Below are 18,468 nucleotides of genomic sequence, written 5' to 3'. Positions count from 1 at the left end.
GAGAGAGAGAGAGAGAGAGAGAGAGAGATGCAGTTGCATATATCTCCAAGCTTAAGACATGTTAGGGTGGTCAGAGGAAAAGGATTGAGAGAGTTCATAAAAGTGAAGGTTGGCTCAAGAAGAGTCTCGTATCAAATGATGTTTTATTCTCTGCTCTTCTTCACTTTTCTTCTCCGGTTCGTCTTCGTTCTCTCCACCGTTGATACTATAGACGGTGATCCCTCTCCTTGCTCCTCTCTTGGTATGATGTTCTTATTAAGCCTTTAGTTCCTCTGTATTACCTTTAGTTCTTGTCCCCTTCCTTTATTCTTTTTAGTGTAATGGTCGAGCTTAATATAAAATAGCTTATATATCTATAAACAATTCAAGAGAATAGATGTAAATGAGTTAATCTTACAATTAAAACACTCTTTTATCTTTACTAATAATAATTTTGTTTTTTTCATGCATATTATAAATGAATTATTTTCTATAAATAATTGTCTAGTTTTAAACTAATATTAATTTAATAAATATATTTAGCTTCTTTAATTACTACAATTTATATAATAAATAAAATGCATAAAATGTTAAAATTATATTTTAAACAATTTTTATAAAAATATTTATTCTTTTTTAGAAATGGGAAAGTATTCAGATTATGAGACAAAGCCTTTTTCTTTTCATTTAACAGCTTGCTTAGGGAAAAGACTAAAGCCAAAGCTATTAGGAAGAAGGATTGAGTCTGGTGTAAGTTTTCTAACTTCAGTTTTAGACTCTTGAGCATACTCAACTTTACCGTATCTAAAAGGTTAAATTCTCTTTGGTTATGTATCTAGAATGTTCCAGAAGCTATGTACCAAGTTTTGGAACAGCCTTTAAACGAACAAGAGCTAAAAGGAAGATCAGACATACCACAAACACTTCAAGACTTCATGTCTGAAGTCAAAAGAAGCAAATCAGACGCAAGAGAATTCGCTCAAAAGCTTAAAGAAATGTTGACACTGATGGAACAGAGAACAAGAACCGCTAAGATCCAAGAGTATCTATACCGACATGTTGCATCAAGCAGCATACCGAAACCGCTTCACTGTTTAGCTCTTAAACTAGCAAACGAACATTCCATAAACGCAGCCGCACGTCTCCAGCTTCCAGAAGCCGAGCTAGTCCCAACCTTGGTAGACAACGACTACTTCCACTTTGTCCTGGCTTCAGACAACATTCTTGCAGCTTCTGTTGTGGCTAAGTCGTTGGTTCAAAACTCATTAAGACCTCATAAGATCGTTCTTCACATCATAACGGATAGGAAAACTTATTTCCCAATGCAAGCTTGGTTCTCATTGCATCCTCTGTCTCCAGCAATCATTGAGGTCAAGGCTTTGCACCATTTTGATTGGCTATCTAAAGGGAAAGTTCCGGTTCTTGAAGCCATGGAGAAGGATCAGAGAGTAAGGTCTCAGTTCAGAGGTGGATCATCGGTTATTGCCGCTAGTAAAAGCGAAAACCCTGTTGTCGTGGCTGCCAAGTTACAAGCTCTAAGCCCTAAGTACAACTCCTTGATGAATCACATCCGTATTCATCTACCAGAGGTAAGTTTTGATCAGTGTGACTGGTGAAGAATGCTCTGACCATTTAAGACTTATCAACTTATTTTTTTTTATTTTTTTTGCAGTTGTTTCCGAGCTTAAACAAGGTTGTGTTTCTAGACGATGACATTGTGATACAAACTGATCTTTCACCACTTTGGGACATTGACATGGATGGGAAAGTTAATGGAGCGGTGGAGACATGTAGAGGAGAAGACAAGTTTGTCATGTCAAAGAAGTTCAAGAGTTATCTCAATTTCTCAAACCCTATCATTGCTAGAAACTTTGATCCAGAGGAATGTGCTTGGGCTTATGGGATGAACGTTTTCGACCTAGCTGCTTGGAGGAAGACTAACATAAGCTCCAATTACTATCATTAGCTAGACGAGGTAAAATCAAGATAGCTAACAAACACTAGTAATCAACTTAACTTGGACCATTTTTTCATGTTGCAGAACTTAAAGTCAGACCTGAGTTTGTGGCAGCTAGGAACTTTACCTCCAGGGTTGATAGCTTTCCACGGCCATGTTCAGACCATAGATCCGTTTTGGCATATGCTTGGCCTCGGATACCAAGAGACCACAAGCTTCACTGATGCTGAAAGTGCAGCTGTTGTTCATTTCAATGGAAGAGCTAAGCCTTGGCTTGATATAGCGTTTCCTCATCTACGTCCTCTTTGGGCTAAGTATCTTGATTCCTCTGACAGGTTCATCAAGAGCTGTCACATTAGAGCATCATAATAATAATAATCACATATCTAAAACTCAAATCACAAGTTGGCTACCAACCCAAGAGAAGAGATTCACAGATCAACACATAGGAGCAAACCTACAGATCATGTTTTGCTGTCTTCCTGTTTCAATTTTTTGGACGTTCACAAGACCTATTCTATGTATTAATGTAAGAGCTCATAATGTGAGAGACGATCTGTCAGACTCTGCTTAAATTTACATGTGAATAGATAACATTGCGTCAAGCAATTAGAGTTTACAATGTCATAACATTGTTCCAACAGATATAACAGTTATATAAACATAAAACATCGATAAAACAAAAGCAACGATGAGACTAAAGAAAGCTGAGGTTGCTTTTAATCCCAGTTTAAGCAACTGGAGGATGAAGGACATGATCTCGAGAAGTATCGACAGAAGCAGGAGGCATGAACTGCCACATGGCAACTCCAGGGTAACTGATGAATGGCACCATCTTGTTTCCAGGAGCTTGGCCATGCGGAGAAGAAGCAAAAGCAGTTTTTGGCATCATAGCTTGGTTGAGGAGGAGCATTCATGGCTTTCAGATGTTGCTCCAGCTTCTCTTTCTCTGTCTTTAGTCTCTGCTTCTCATCTCGCAGCTCGTTCTTCACGGTCTGATCGAGACATCACAAGGACGCTAGTAATAAGTATACAATGATTTTTTATAGGGAGAAAGGAGGATTGCAAGTTGAAGGAACTTCACCTTTAAGTCTTTGATTTTGTCTTGAAGATTTGAATTAGTGTCCTTCAACTTCTTTGCCTCGCCGCGTAGCTGTGTCACCATGCGGACAGCATCGACCAAGATTGCAGCCTTGTCTGTTTTGGGAGGATGTCCAGGCTCCAAAATTACACCCAATTCCATAAACCTGTTATTCATTTTAATGAAGCTGATAAAATGCTTTCAGCCTGTCACGTCGCTGCTTCTCTCTCTACATGCTTTCGAGCTAGTGGAAGAGAATGATTCACATCTCGCCCTGAGAAAAAAAAAGTAATAACCTTGTCAAGCCAAGAAAGTATTTTCGAGCTAGTGAATTTCCAGCCGAGCCATCAACTCCCACGACGCTGAACCAACAAGAAAAAAAACATCAACGAAACTGAGTTATAAACTAATAATACAATGCAGAAACACACAAGTGCTCACTTCCAAGGAGAAAGATTGACAATGGTAAAGGTCAAACTAGCCACTCAGATAGAAGGAAGGCCCTATACACAAAAAAGATCAACCGAATCAAGAAACATGTCACAAATACAAAGTTGACTTTGGATAAACAGAAAACAAGACCTCTCCTGAAGACTTAATGTCATTGATTGAACCAACTGTAAGAGGATCTTTCACCATCTTCTAAACTGAGAGCAACTTGAGGAAAATCGAGATTGAAAAAGGATCAGATGCTTCAAACAAAACACAAGACTTCGATTTCATAGAACAAACTGTGTTTGTGATGATATATCTCACCAGCTAAAGAACCACTTAAAATGTATTTTTTTCTGATGATCAAAAAGTCTGTTGAAGTTATTACAATTCAAGTTCCGAACCCTAGAGCTCACTCAGACAAGAAGGAAAGATGTAGTTTTAAGAGAAACCTGGAGTTAGAAGAGACGACGGCGATAGGTTGTTGGTGAAGAGCCAAGAGAACACTACAAGAAAGCAGGCGGATACTGACGGACGAATTCGTCAGAATATCGTCGGAATAGACATATTTTGACGAATATCTGACGAAACTGTCCGTCGGTATCATTTCGTCGGAATTTCGAACTTCGTCGGAATTTCGTCAGCCACACCGACGAATTTCTGACGAATGCCGAGAAACTTATTCTGACGAACTTCTGACCACATTCCGGTAACAGCTCCCGACAACAGCGGTCCTCGGGAAAATTGGAAAATACTTGACGAACTAGGTCCCTCGGAAAATACCGACGAACCTGTCCCTCGGAAATACGACGAACTCGGTCCCTCGGTAAATACCGACGACTACGTTCGTCAGTATTTCCGACGACATTGTTCGTTCGGTAATTCCGAGGACAGGTTCGTCGGTATTTTTCCGAGGGACAGGTTCGTCGGTATTTTCCGAGGACCGCAGTTCGTCAGTATTTTCCGAGGGACATGGTTCGTCAGTATTTTCCAATTTTTCAATATAGAATTTATATTTTGCATTTTTAAATATTTTTATTATAGAATAAAATTTTGCAATTTTATAAATTTAATTAAAATAAATCTGAAATTGAAAACTAATAATATTATAGAATTTAAATTCATACAAACCGAAATATTAAAAAAAAACATTCAGAAAGTTTTAAAATTCAGAAAAAAACTAAGAACTCGAAGCAAATAAACGGTTTAGCTTCTCCATTATCTCGGCGTTGGTCTTCTTTTTAGGATGCCAACTCAGCAAGACATAGTGGCATTCTCAGCAAGGATAGTGGCATTCTCAGCTTGGATAGTGGCGTTCTGCTCCTCCAATGCCACAATCCGTTCACCTTTGTCATGTAGCTCATCGAGAATCATGGGATCGGCATACGGAGCCTGCGAAGAAGATGCCGGATACGAAGAAGCACGGCGGGCCAATCCAACTAAAAAGCCTCCTTTCCTTTTAGGAACAGCCTACAAAATATTTTAAGTTAGTAAACTACATTATAAAATGAATATATTAATAAAAAAAAATTACCTTTTCAACCATCTCATTGATTTGCAATCGGGACAAGTTGGTTGAAGCTCCCACTGAATCGCCGTCATCAGAGAGAGGCTGAGATTGAGATGCTATTTCAGTTTCCACCAAATCAACGACATCTTTGATCAAGAGGTCCTGAATTTGACCCGTCTTCTTGTTAGTGTGAGCCACCTTAATGAGTGTGGAGTCGATCAACGGGATTACCGTCATTTGCTTCGATCTAAAAAACCACCATTATTAGCCAAGGAATATATAAAATATTTATATAAATAAACATAAAGATAAATAATAAAAAAAACTTACAAGTTCATCTTCCTTAGTAGACATAGAGCAAGCCCCGAGGTTGTGCACATACATACCTTTCCCGCCACGATCGCTCTTCCGTTCTTAGAGTTCCTAGAAGACGTCTCTGCAGTTTCGTCCTTCTGCCAATGAGCTACCAACTGCTCGAACACCCTCCCGTTGATGTTCCGTGGCCTCTTGTTCTTCTGCCAGAACTTTCTTCCACGCATTCACTTGCTTTGTATAAGAGTCCATGGCCTTAGCTTTGAATCTAATACGGACTGTTTCCGTGTGATCGGGGGTGCCAGTTTGAACTCTTGCTACCAAAACACACATAATTTTAATAAGTAGATATATTAAAAAAATGTAAGTAATTTTAAAAATGAAGAGTTATTACCGCAAATTGACGAAACCACAACTCTTGGTCTTCTTGATCGAAACTTCCGTAGTCCTCGGCATCGATCAGTTCGCTTATCCAATTACCGTTTTCGTGCGAAACCACCTCTCCTGATTCGGAAAGAGGGAGCTTTAGCCGAAGCTAATTCTGCTGTTAACTCTTTTTAAAAAATTCGGTTGAGGAAGGAAGGAAGGAAGAAGAAGAAAAACCGTTGGGAGGAGAGGAGAGGAGAGGGAGATGTGGAATCCAGAGATTGCTTTTCACGCGCACTCTTCCAAGGGCTTTCAAGGCCCATACTTTGTATCGTTATCATTTTTCTTTATTTTTTTTAGTCTGTAATCATGCCATTACTATATAGTTTTACTAGGGCCAGCCCGCCCGTAGTGAATCTTAAAACAATTTCAGCAATTAAGTAAACATATAATATAAATTTTTATCATATAAAATATACATATTAATTAAATTTTGTACATGTCATTGTATTGAATATTTTTAGTTCACAATGAGAAATCTGTGATTGAGTTTAAATTTCTATAACAAAATGCAAATGATTTAAAATCATGCGGAAAATATCTTTTTAATATATATATATATATATATATATATATAATATATATATATATATATATATATATCGTTTACATTAAATACATAATATATAAATATAATTAAATATTTAAATAGAATATCTTTGATATATATATATATTGCTTACAGTAAACTAAATTTTAATTTTCAAACAACACTTAGGAAATACTAAAACGATTTTACTTTTGAATTTTTATTTATATATATTTCTTTCTATCAGAATTTGCGAATGAATTATTTTTTAAACCTAACAATATTATGGATGTACTAATTAGTTACTTTGTTTTCTAAAATTATTACTTTTATAATTATGTGAAAATAATTTCTGCTGTATTGATTATATTTTGTGAGGTGTGTACCACTTGCGTTGATTTATTTGATATGTATTTGTTTTAAAAGTATTGATATTCTACCAATACATAATATTCTTTTATTTTTCGTGTTGTATTTTGACATACTAAGCATATTTGGTGGAACAGAAGACTATCATTATTGTTGTTTGCGTGCTTGTCAAGTCAGTTACGGTGCGAATAATTCATAATCCGAGTATGAAAAATAGTTACCACCGTTATTGAGTAAACAAACTAATATTAATTTTTTTTACTTGTTGTTTTTAAAAGAGAATGTTTTCGCTAAAATAGGTTCATTAAATTATAACAATAAAGATCAGAACGATACTTCATTTTCAAGTCCACCAATAGACCAGCTCGCAAAAAATAAAAATTCTAGCCCTGTTTATAAAATGACTAAAGTAAGTTTGTAATGGACAGATTTTGATATCACAGTTCAAAAGTCGATGAATTTTCCTAGTGAAGCAACACTGTTGGGATTCTTTAGTATTTGAGTTCATCAAGTATACAACATACTGCGTGGCATTCTGAGAAAAGAAGTCTTGATCCAGCAATGCTATATCATACGTTAGAAACAACACATTAACCCTAGTACTGTAATAAGAAGACGTCTCCATTAATTTGAAAAAAAAAAGACATCTCCATTACTCTGTATAATCTTTTTCTTTTTTGTTTACTAAAATTTTGGAACAGCAAGAATTCCACCGAACAAAGTCGCACTGATAAACAAATTAAAGATCTATTTTGAAGTTATGACTTTGATTACTAACTTCGTTGGTGTAACACAACGCATGATAAATAGAACACATAAGAAGTAAAGCACACTGATCTGTAGCTTTGCAGAACAAAAGTAAAAGATCTACACTTGCAATAGAAAAGAGCAATAATAATCCAAATCTTGACAGAATTTTAACAGCTTTCAGAGAACAATAAGTAGGGAGAAAAAAAATCTTCGCAGAATCTTGGGTAGAGAGATCGATTGTAAGCAGCTAGATATTCTCAAGAATACCAAAGAACATCATGTTCTGGAGTGAACCTTTTGTCTCCCACAGCCCACTGTCCGTTACGCTCAAAGGACAAAGCAACTGCCAGAAATAAAGACACAATATTAAACAGTTCAACATTAAAAATTTGTCTTTAAAAAGCAGATCTCATTGACGAACAAAATGACCCTCACAATTCTTAATGAAACTTCAGATAACTCAAAAACAATTTCTTGTAGAGTCTTTCCCAACCTCATCTGCTCAATTTGTAGATTAGACTCAGCATAGATACAATCACAAAGAGTCACCGCGATTCCGAACTCTCTGTAATCTAAGGAAAAGTAGATCTTAGTTATATGCAATGGAAGTAACATGAAAATATTTTCATGATCTAAACACCAACCTCTTGATGACATGGCGGAGAGCTTAAAAAATTCCTAGATGCCTTAGCTGTGCGAAAGGAGAAGCAGTTAGAGATCAAAGAAAAAAATGTTCACATTTTTACATATAAGAAAAAGCTTAGAAACTGAGATAGTACTGCTTATGCGTCCTAGATCTTCAAAGGATCCAACAGTGAGAATAAGTCTTATTGGAACTGAAGCAGCCATATACTTTGAACCAAGTGAAGAAACCCTTACTGCTCATCTAAAACACAAAATTGAGTTTCTCAATCTAGAGTAACATGCAATTTAATTGAAACACGAAACACAATCATAATTTCAGTATATATTAAGAATACATCACATTGTGCTACACTAAGAAAAGAAGAAACTAACCGGTTAGAGGAGCGATGATGATTGACGGCGAAGAAGGAGATGGTGACTGCAAAACATGAACAATACAAAAAAAATCAACAAACGTATGCAAAATCAAGAGTACAGATGATGATGATGATCTACAGAAAGTAAAGTTACCTTTTATAGGGTTAGAGACACCGCCTTACAGATCAAAACAAAGCATTGAAGACTACATAGTGGGAGAGTGTATCAATTGGAGTTAACACAAACCCATAACTCGGACCGTTTCATATATTAGGGAGAAGCAAAAACGTCAACTCGTCGCCGTTGACGCAGAAGAGAGACGATCTTTTTTTTCAATCAAACAAAATTAGGGTTGGAGTGCAGAACAATCTAACTGGGCCAAATACACCTTCTACTTTCAAGCCCAACCACACATACGAACGAAGCCCATGACGAAATAAGTTTAATGAAACGCTGCACTTTGGAAACAGGACACATGTCAATGCCAGGATCAACGAATTTGTGATCTGGAATCTGACGTGTCACCAGGAGAGAAACATCATTTCTTTATAGTAATAGATAGATGCGCTATATCGTGTCATTATAACAGATATTTTATTTAGTCACGCGCACTCTTCCTCCTTTCAGGTTCTGTTTTATGCGTTGAACCTATGAACTACTTGATCAGGGGATATCCATCCATCCACTGAATTAAAATACAAAGTAATTACACAGGAGATGATCGTCTTACTATAAGTTTCCACGAAGAAAAAGAATAGGAAAAAATATTGGAACACAACATAATACATCATACATGCCCTTTTAAGAAAAGGAAAAAAAAAACAAATATGTGAAAGCTAACTATGTTGAAGTTTTTTTTAACATGTTGAAATATTACGTGTAATATTTTTCAGTCTTTTTTTTTATTTCAATATTTAAGGTCCATTTTTGACGAGTTATTTATGATGAACTTCCAATATTATGAAATCAAATGTTTAGTAATATATGAATATTGTTATTTATAGAGTCTGAGTTATTCTTTTGCCAAGTTACATGGAGCGGTGAGGCATGGATCCTGCCATGGTTCCAGATGCTTTTGGTTCACCTTATCTGTCTAATAGAAGGAAACCAACACGAGTTGACTATATATCATACAATAGTTTATATTTCTTAGGTAATATGTTTTCAGTACATCCAGAAAAATAAATCATTACGTGTTTAAACTAATTAATAAGATTAGTCAGGTCTAATGAATTATCTAATGACTAACATAACAAAATAAGAAGTTGGAACATCCAACATTATATATATACATATATATATGATGTTTTGTGTGATAATAGTTGTTATAGCGGAAACGAGAAGATAATAGATGAATAAACGATATATAGATTTAAAGTGATCTATTAATTAATTGGTTATATCCATAAAAAAATATTTTACTAATGAAAATTAATTGTACTTTAAACACAATAAAAGTTAGAAAAACATAAAATATTCCATTTTGAAAATATTCCATTTTGAAAATATTCTGATGGTCTGTCAATATAAATTACCACAAATTCAAGACATATTAACTATATATATCAAAAGTTGGTTTTTGAAATGATAAGATTTTGTTTAAACTTTTAACGAAACAACATTTTGTAGACGTAAGAACATTGGAATCATGTATGTCGACAAATGGTAGAAACGTATGCAAAAAATTTCAACATTTTGTGTTGATACTTGATAGCAATTTAACATTTCATATCCTTAGAAGTTCTTCAAAAAAAAAAAAACATTTCATATCCTTTTAGATGATAGTATTAGGTTATAGCAATTTAACATCTCATATCTTTTTTATAGTTTTGTCACCCTTTGGAGCTTTCCTTGTGCTTTTCCTAGCTCTTCTGTGAGACCAGCTTGTGCCTTTTCAACAGAGCAAGTCTTGCTTCTTTCTCTTTACCAAGAGAATCATTCGCAGCCTAAAGCAGACCATATGGAATAAAATATGAGATAGACATAAGTATTAAACTAAAACTGCTACTTCTTACCAACTTTTCCACTTGTTCCCTGGCAAGTTCTTGTTTATCAGATTCTAAATTCATTCTTAATTCTTCAATTATCATACTCAGCTTCTCTTCCTTGCTTTTCAAGATAACCTGTATCACCGAATTGCAATAATATAAAGTTTAAATTCCAAAACTACGAACTAAGAAATATTCTCAACAACTAAACTCTAACTTGGAAAACGAACCCGTATCAGCACGATGCTTCTCATTCAAATCCAAATCGTTCTTCAACTTCTCTTGCTCAAAGAAAGAGTTTGGATTCTGATATTTGCGGCGTATGGAACTAATAAACATGTCAGTTCAAAGAAGGCGCCAATGCGACAAATAATGATTTTTTTTCTTTGAAAAAAATTGTAATGCATAAAGCCATTTTTCAAAAAATTAAAATAAAATTGTAATGCATAAAATGGAAAGGATAAATAAATTTTGTTATTTCTTCCAATACTCCAAAGTAGCATTTACTTGAGCAAATTGAAACAAAAATATACTTTTTATTAAGTGTGATTACTATTTTTCTAAATTTATGCCCATAATATTTATATTTAAATATAAAATCGAAGTAACACGAGGGACTAACATTTATTATTAACTTTCTTTTTTTTTTTAATAAAAGATCTATTATTAACTTCCATGTAGTATTTTTGATTTTATTACAAAACCTTTATACATTTATTATTATTCGTAATGAAAAATGAATATAAAACAACTATTTTCAAGTTACCTTCGTTTTTTTTTCTCTTACATCAGAGAAATTAAATTAAAATAAATAAAGAAAGAAAAAAAACAAATATTTCCAATAATATTAATAACTCAGCGTAGTTATCGCGTGTTTGTGTTCTGGGGAAAAGAATGAGGCACAAACAATTTTGACAAAAGAAAAAAGCTTCCCAAGTTTGAAAGCTAATTTCTTCCTGAAAAAAATTTCTGTCGACATTAAAGGTTGAAACTCTCTGGGGACAAGAATTGGTTTGGTTGAGCAGCGCACCAACGACAAATCGCATTTTAGGATCTGGCCCGCAAATCATCATTAAACACCAAACTCTTCTCCTTCCTTTTTGTTGCTGTCTCTTTGTTTTCTCGCAACGTGTGTATTTATTCTAGAATTTCGGATAAAAGTTTCAGCAAAAAAAAAGTGTCTGCATTTCAAAGCTGTAAGAAGAAGCCTTTTGCCTTATGAAATGAGAAGCAACAGATATGCTTGGAATGATTCGAGGAGGAGGAATGTGTAATCAGAATTGGGCTCGTTTGGTTCTCTGCTGGTTGGTTTTGATCTCTGGGTTCTTCTTGGTGATTACCTTGGAAGAGAGTCCAGAGAAAGATGAGACTTTCCTTACCCAATTCATGGCTCCATCTACAGGGCATGTCGATGAACAAATGGTATTTTTTATTTTTTCCTTTTCAAGCTCTTTTGTTTCTTTTTTACATCATTACCTACAGTCATGTCTGATGGGAGTTGTATGTTAGGGTTTAAAATTGTATTTTGGATATGAGAGTTGAAAGACATTTTCTAAAGTTCAGGTTTAGAGACAAAATTGCTTTCTTCTTTTTAGTTAGTACTATGCTTTTCCTTCAATTTTGTAGCTTATAAAGTTGTTTTGTCTCTTGTGTCTGTTGTACAATATTGTACAGGTAGAAACATTATGGGCACATCGTTGCTGGCAAGATCCAGATTGTGTGAAGGAAACTGTTGCATTATTCAACTTATGTTTCCCAGGATCAAAGGATAATAACTTGGAGCTATTTGGTTCCACCCCTTCCCATCTGAAACAAACTCTTCTTGTTTGTATCCAAAAACAAGGAGATCTGAATGCTCATAACCTCAAGCTCTTACCATCTCTCCTTGATAATGCTCCCAGGAGAAATCTAGCTTCTTCTACACATGTCTCTTCCCCTCCTCATGCTAAGAAAAGCGCTTCATCTGCAAAAGGAAAAGAGGACCATCAGAAGACAATCATCATCGCGGTTGTCACCACTGCTGTTTCCACCTTATTGCTAGCTGCGTGCCTCTTCTTGTGCTGTACTAAGGTTTGTGGAAAGGGTTCAGGAAGCAGGATCAATGATGAACGTCCTCTTCTTAGTTTAAGCAGTAACGAGTACTCTCTTGGTAATACAACATACTACTCTCCTCTTTCTAATCTATTAACAACATATTAAACAAATACTCTTTTTAATATGCTTTTTCAGGCTCCTCTAACAACTATGGTGGTTCTGGCAAAGGTCATCAGTCTTTCAATGAAAACAACTCTGACAATTTTGTTACCTTAGAGGAAAGGATGTCCCAAGACGGAATGTTTAATACTACCATCACCAGTCATGGCATTCCACCGTTGAAGGCTCCACCTGGAAGGAAATCTTCTAAAATTTCATGGAAGCCTCCTTCTGGTAGAGTGGAGCCACTTTCACATGAACCACCCAAGTTTCTCAAGGCATCCTCTTCAAAAAAGTCTTCTCCTGCTTCTGCTGCTTCTCCACCGCCACCGCCCATGCCGTCTTCTGGCGGTCCTTCAAGACCACCTCCTCCAGCTCCTCCACCTGGTCCTGGTGGTGGTCCTAAGCCACCTCCTCCTCCTGGACCAAAAGGACCACGTCCACCTCCACCGATTGGCAAGAAAGCTCCTCCAGCGTCTCCTGGGCCAGCGAGTTCAGGAGATGATGATGCTCCCAAAACAAAGCTGAAGCCGTTTTTCTGGGATAAAGTGCAAGCAAACCCTGAACAGTCTATGGTTTGGAATGATATAAGATCAGGATCTTTCCAGTAAGTCATGGGCCTTTGGAGTTATTTGCTTTTTAAAAAAAAATCCTTTGAAGTTAATTATTTACTTTCTTATGCTTTTCTCAGGTTCAATGAGGAGATGATAGAGTCGTTATTTGGATATGCAGCTGCAGACAAGAACAAAAACGACAAGAAAGGAGGCTCCGGACAAGCTGCTTTACCTCAGTTTATTCAGATTCTTGAACCAAAGAAAGGACAGAACCTATCTATTCTCTTGCGTGCTTTGAACGCAACAACTGAAGAAGTGTGTGATGCACTTCTTGAAGGTATAAAACCTTATAAAGTTTAGGCTGCATCATCATTCTCCTATGCGTTTCTCTTAACACAATCTTGGTTGAATCAGGAAATGAGCTTCCTGTAGAATTCATTCAGACTCTTTTAAAGATGGCACCAACACCAGAAGAAGAGCTAAAGCTCAGATTATACTCTGGCGAAATAGCTCAGCTGGGAACAGCTGAACGGTTCCTGAAAGCTGTAGTTGATATCCCTTTCGCTTTCAAACGTCTAGAGGCACTTCTCTTCATGTGTACACTCTATGAAGAGATGGCCTTTGTCAAAGAATCGTTTCAGACGCTAGAGGTAGTCCCTTTCCTAATCTTTTCTATGTTCTGTTTAGTCTTTGTCAATAATCTTTCTTCTCTCTTTGGTGAAGGTTGCTTGTCAAGAACTTAGGGGAAGCAGGCTGTTCCTGAAGCTCCTAGAGGCGGTTCTCAAGACCGGAAACCGAATGAACGACGGCACATTCAGAGGCGCTGCTCAAGCCTTCAAGCTAGACACTCTCCTGAAGCTAGCAGACGTGAAGGGAACCGATGGGAAGACGACTCTCCTCCACTTCGTCGTCCAAGAGATCATAAGAACCGAAGGAAGGAGAGCCGCGCGCACCATCAGAGAGAGCCAGAGCTTCTCCAGCGTCAAAACAGAGGATCTAATGGCAGAGGAAACAACCGAGGAGATGGAAGAGAACTACCGCGGCCTCGGGCTTCAGAAAGTCTCGGGCCTCAGCAGCGAGCTCGAGCACGTGAAGAAGTCTGCGAACGTGGACGCTGATAGCTTGACGGGGACTGTCCTCAAGATGGGACACTCGCTGACCAAAGCTAGAGAGTTTGTGAACTCTGAGATGAAGAGCTCTGAGGAGGAGAGCGGGTTCCGTGAGGCGCTTGAGGATTTTATACAGAACGCTGAAGGAGGCATTATGGAGATTCTCGAGGAAGAGAAGAGGATCATGGCGTTGGTGAAGAGCACTGGGGACTACTTCCATGGGAAGGCAGGGAAGGATGAAGGGCTGCGTTTGTTTGTGATCGTGCGTGATTTCTTGATAATCTTAGATAAGTCTTGTAAAGAGGTGAGGGAGGCGAAAGGGAAGCAGGTGAAGATGGCGAGGAAACAGGGTTCAACGGCTTCGTCAGTAGCTTCTGAGATTCCGAGAGCGCCTTCGTTAGATCCTAGAGAGAAGCTGTTTCCTGCTATTACGGAGAGGCGTGTGGATCAGTCTAGTTCAGATTCAGACTAAAAGAAAAGTATAGTAATCTTTGGGGTTTTGTTACTTGTGTTAGGAGATGCGGTTTTTGCTGAGAGCTTCTGATGGTGTTTAACTTGCAGAGATGTCAGATCAGGTTTTGAGGTAAATATAGCTGCAGGGAGTTGTTGACTTCGGTTCTACTGACATTCTTAGCCTTAGTTTTTAGAAACACACGTTTTCCATTTATTTTTGTCTTGAATCTTGTTGGAAATGGAAGAGTAATCCTTGTGTGTTTGTTTGCTTTTGTACCATTACTAGCAATTACATTATATGTTCATTTCGAACTGAAACCTAATTAATTTAATTTTTTTAAAGGGTACAAAGTTCTTTGTTGCAGAAAGAGACTGTGATTTCAATGATTTTTTAAAAATAAAACTGAATATAGTATGCCTTGTTTTTTATTTGATCAAAGAAGTAAACACAAAGAGATTTACGGTAAATCCTTGTGTTATTTTATTAGAATAAATCATTTAGCTAAGAGTATTTTCAATATATTACTCTATTTTTTGTTCTAAAATAGTGCAACACCAAAATGGAATTGGATTTTGTATAATGTATTATTCAATTTGTACTCCAAAAATAAATATTCTAAAATAATTGCTCTTTTATTTAATTAATAATTATTAGTAATATCTTCGACTTATAAAAATTATCAATTAATCTGTGACAAAACTTTCAAAAAATATAATTTATTTAAATTAAATATTTATTATTAAAAATAAAATAATCATAAGTATATAAGATAACCTATTTTGGTTCAATAATGACCATTAGAATTTTTTTTCCACAAATGGTTAATTAATGCATTTTATAAATATTATATTTAACTTTTTATAAATTAAGCAAGGAATATTTAAAATCGGTCATTTTTATCGTTTAGATAATACTTCACCCATCTTAACGGTTCCAGAAATGATTTACTTATATTTTTTATATTTATTTTTGGTGTATTTATTATTAGTTTATGCATCTTTATTTAAAATTATTATATAATCTCTTATGAAAATTTTGTGATTAGCTGTTTAAATTTAATTTTTGTTACATCGAATATATAAATGTTAATAGAATCATATGAGTATAGAACGTCTCAATAATAAATATTTATATTAAAATATACTATAAATCTGTATCCATATTATTGAAATTTAATTATATACTAATATAAATAAATAAAAATGAGTGTTTTGATTTATTTACCAAAAAAATATTTATACAATTATCTTAGAAGTGAATTTGTTTATGGGTCATACTATCTGTAGTTTTAGCTAATTTTACTTATTTTTCATATTCTCCATAAATAATTTTATTAATTTAGTTGCTAATTTATCATTATTTTCTTTAAATAATTTTAATGATTTATCTGATAATTTAAATAAAAATAATTAAAAAGTTTAATGATAATATCAAATTTATATTACATCTACTTGAGTAATATTAAAATATTATATATGTATTCATAAAATTGCATAAAAAAACCTCGAAAGTTCATTTACTCATACTTTAAATCTTGAAGTGTTTTCACTAACACCTTTAACCTCGGAAGTAACATTTGTGTCATAAAAAATCTTCCAACTAAAAAGTTGACCTGTTTAACAGGTAAAAATGTGATTTGTCAAAAAAAAAATTAAAAAAGATTATTTAATTCATAAAATAAATAAAAATTAAAGAAATATAAAATTAAATAAAAATTCATAAAATTAAAAAAAAAATCAGAAATTAAATAAATATTCAGAAATTTAAATAAAAAATTCAAAAAAAATAAATTAAATTCCGAAATTAAATTAAAATTCATAAAATTAATAAATAATTCAAAAATTAAATAAAATTCATAAAAATAAAATAAAAATTTCGAAATAAATAAATAAAAATTCATACAATTAAATTGAAATTCATAAAATTAAATAAAATTCAAAAATTAGTAAAAACATAAAAATCAAATAAAATTCAGAAAATTAAAAAATTAAAAAATAATCATAAAATTAAATAAATATCAGAAGTTAAATAAAGTTTCAAATAAATAAATAAATAAAATTAAATCAAAAGACATAAATTAAATAACAGATCATAAAATTAATTAAAAATTCATGAATTTCACAAATAACAATATTTTTAACAACCATCAAATTGGCATTTTAATCGTGAAAATCGCATAATGGTTGTATTACACTAACTTTTAAACGATTAAAATGTCAATTTAATGGTTGTTAAAAACATTGTTATTTGGGAAATTCATGAATTTTATTTAATTTTATGATCTTTTATTTAATTTCTGTCTTTTGGTTTAATATTAGTTATTTATTTATTTGAAAATTTATTTAACTTCTGATATTTAGTTAGTTTTATGATTATTTTTTAATTTTCTGAATTTTATTTTCTTTTTATGTTTTTACTATTTTTGAATTTATATTTAATTTTATGAATTTATATTTAATTTTATTAATTTTCTTTAATTTTCTGAATTTCTATTTGATTTTCTGATTTTTTGAATTTTTATTTAATTTTCTGAATTTTTATTTCAGTTTTATTTCATTTTCTGATTTTTTTTAATTTTTATTTATTTTATGAATTAAATAAATATTTTTTGAACACAACCCGACATATCACATTTTTACCTATTAAACATGTCAATTTTTTAGTTTGGAGGTTTTATATGACACAAATGTCACTTTCGAAGTTGAAAATGTTAGTGAAAAAACTTCAAGGTTTAAAGTGTGAGTAAGCGACATTTTTGAGGGTTTTTTATGCGACTTTCCCCATACATATATATATATATATAGCTCTATGTGACGTTAAGGCGAATAGAGCTCTACTGGAAACATCGATCTTACAATGGCGGGAGAATTTTCTCCATCTATACTTCATTATTTCCTCCAACCCCTCTGGAGAAGATTGAGAAGAGCTCTGGATCAGCTTGAAATTAACAGAATCACATTGATCCACAAAGAGTGTAATATGGTGGCTTCGTCAATCGCTACTAGTGCCTTGCAAGTTCAGTGGCAATAATCTTATGTGGCAACTAATGGGCCTACTTGGCTGCAACCTCTTATCAGGAAGGAAACAGCAAGTACTGCCTAAAGACTTTGCTATGAAGTATCTCGGAGCTCATGGAAGCCACCGAGCAAGAAGATTTTGAATCTTTATCCCTATGTGTTTGGGGTTCGATGCCTATTGGTATCTTATGTTATTTTGCTCTGTTATGTTTTCAATTCTTCCTCAACTTTGGTTGTTGGTTCCAGAAGTTTATTCAATGACAAAAAAAATTAGAATGTATAATCTATATTTTAAAATAAATTTGTTAGAACAATCAAAATCATTCATTATGATAATTTCTGAAAAAAATTTAAAAAGTTCAAAAATATTTATAGTATTTACAGTATTATTTTCAAAGTGATTTTTCGCTCTATGTTAAAAATTAGAGCATTTAAAATCTTTGTAACCCTTATTAATAAACAGTTATATTGGATTTTTAATAGATAATTACCCTTAAATTAAAAATAAATTTCATTAGTTTGATAATCATCATTATCTAAAAAAATTCTATAATAGTTTAAAAATAAATAAATCCATGTATATTGTTTTATGTATATATGAATTTATAAAGTTTATTTATGTAATAAAAATATTTTATTGAATTAAACTTTATATATAAAAACTAATATTTAATTAATTAATAAATATTTTAATAGCATGTTTAATTTATTCTAATGGTTTTTAAATTGATAATGTATCTATTTATATATTTTTTTGAAAACTTTAAGGATTCAGTTTGAGTTATAAGATTTTACTAGAACTTGGT

General features: G+C 33.7%; 2 protein-coding genes and 1 pseudogene across 2 annotated transcripts; 2 read left to right on the top strand and 1 right to left on the bottom strand.

Annotated features, from left to right (window-relative positions):
• Positions 1 to 6: 6 nt before the first annotated feature.
• On the top strand, positions 7 to 2,515 carry LOC108845785 (probable galacturonosyltransferase 12). Its single transcript, XM_056999580.1, has 5 exons — positions 7 to 241; positions 674 to 729; positions 819 to 1,568; positions 1,652 to 1,954; positions 2,021 to 2,515. Exons 1-4 carry the CDS (start codon positions 28 to 30, stop codon positions 1,943 to 1,945), a joined length of 1,314 nt encoding a protein of 437 aa, XP_056855560.1. The 5' UTR covers positions 7 to 27; the 3' UTR covers positions 1,946 to 1,954; positions 2,021 to 2,515.
• Positions 2,516 to 2,530: 15 nt separating this feature from the next.
• LOC130494739 (transcription factor ILR3-like) lies at positions 2,531 to 3,932 on the bottom strand (annotated as a pseudogene).
• Positions 3,933 to 11,236: 7,304 nt separating this feature from the next.
• On the top strand, positions 11,237 to 14,958 carry LOC108847019 (formin-like protein 5). The gene is made up of 6 exons (XM_018620190.2): positions 11,237 to 11,757; positions 12,010 to 12,484; positions 12,565 to 13,135; positions 13,220 to 13,419; positions 13,497 to 13,732; positions 13,806 to 14,958. Exons 1-6 carry the CDS (start codon positions 11,575 to 11,577, stop codon positions 14,661 to 14,663), a joined length of 2,523 nt encoding a protein of 840 aa, XP_018475692.2. The 5' UTR covers positions 11,237 to 11,574; the 3' UTR covers positions 14,664 to 14,958.
• The last annotated feature ends 3,510 nt before the right edge of the window (positions 14,959 to 18,468 follow it).

This window comes from Raphanus sativus, unplaced genomic scaffold (genome assembly GCF_000801105.2).
Source record: "Raphanus sativus cultivar WK10039 unplaced genomic scaffold, ASM80110v3 Scaffold1919, whole genome shotgun sequence".
Classification (NCBI taxonomy): Eukaryota; Viridiplantae; Streptophyta; class Magnoliopsida; order Brassicales; family Brassicaceae; genus Raphanus; species Raphanus sativus.
The sequence above is the reverse complement of the archived record's forward strand: the minus strand, read 5'-3'. Positions and strand labels throughout refer to the sequence as shown.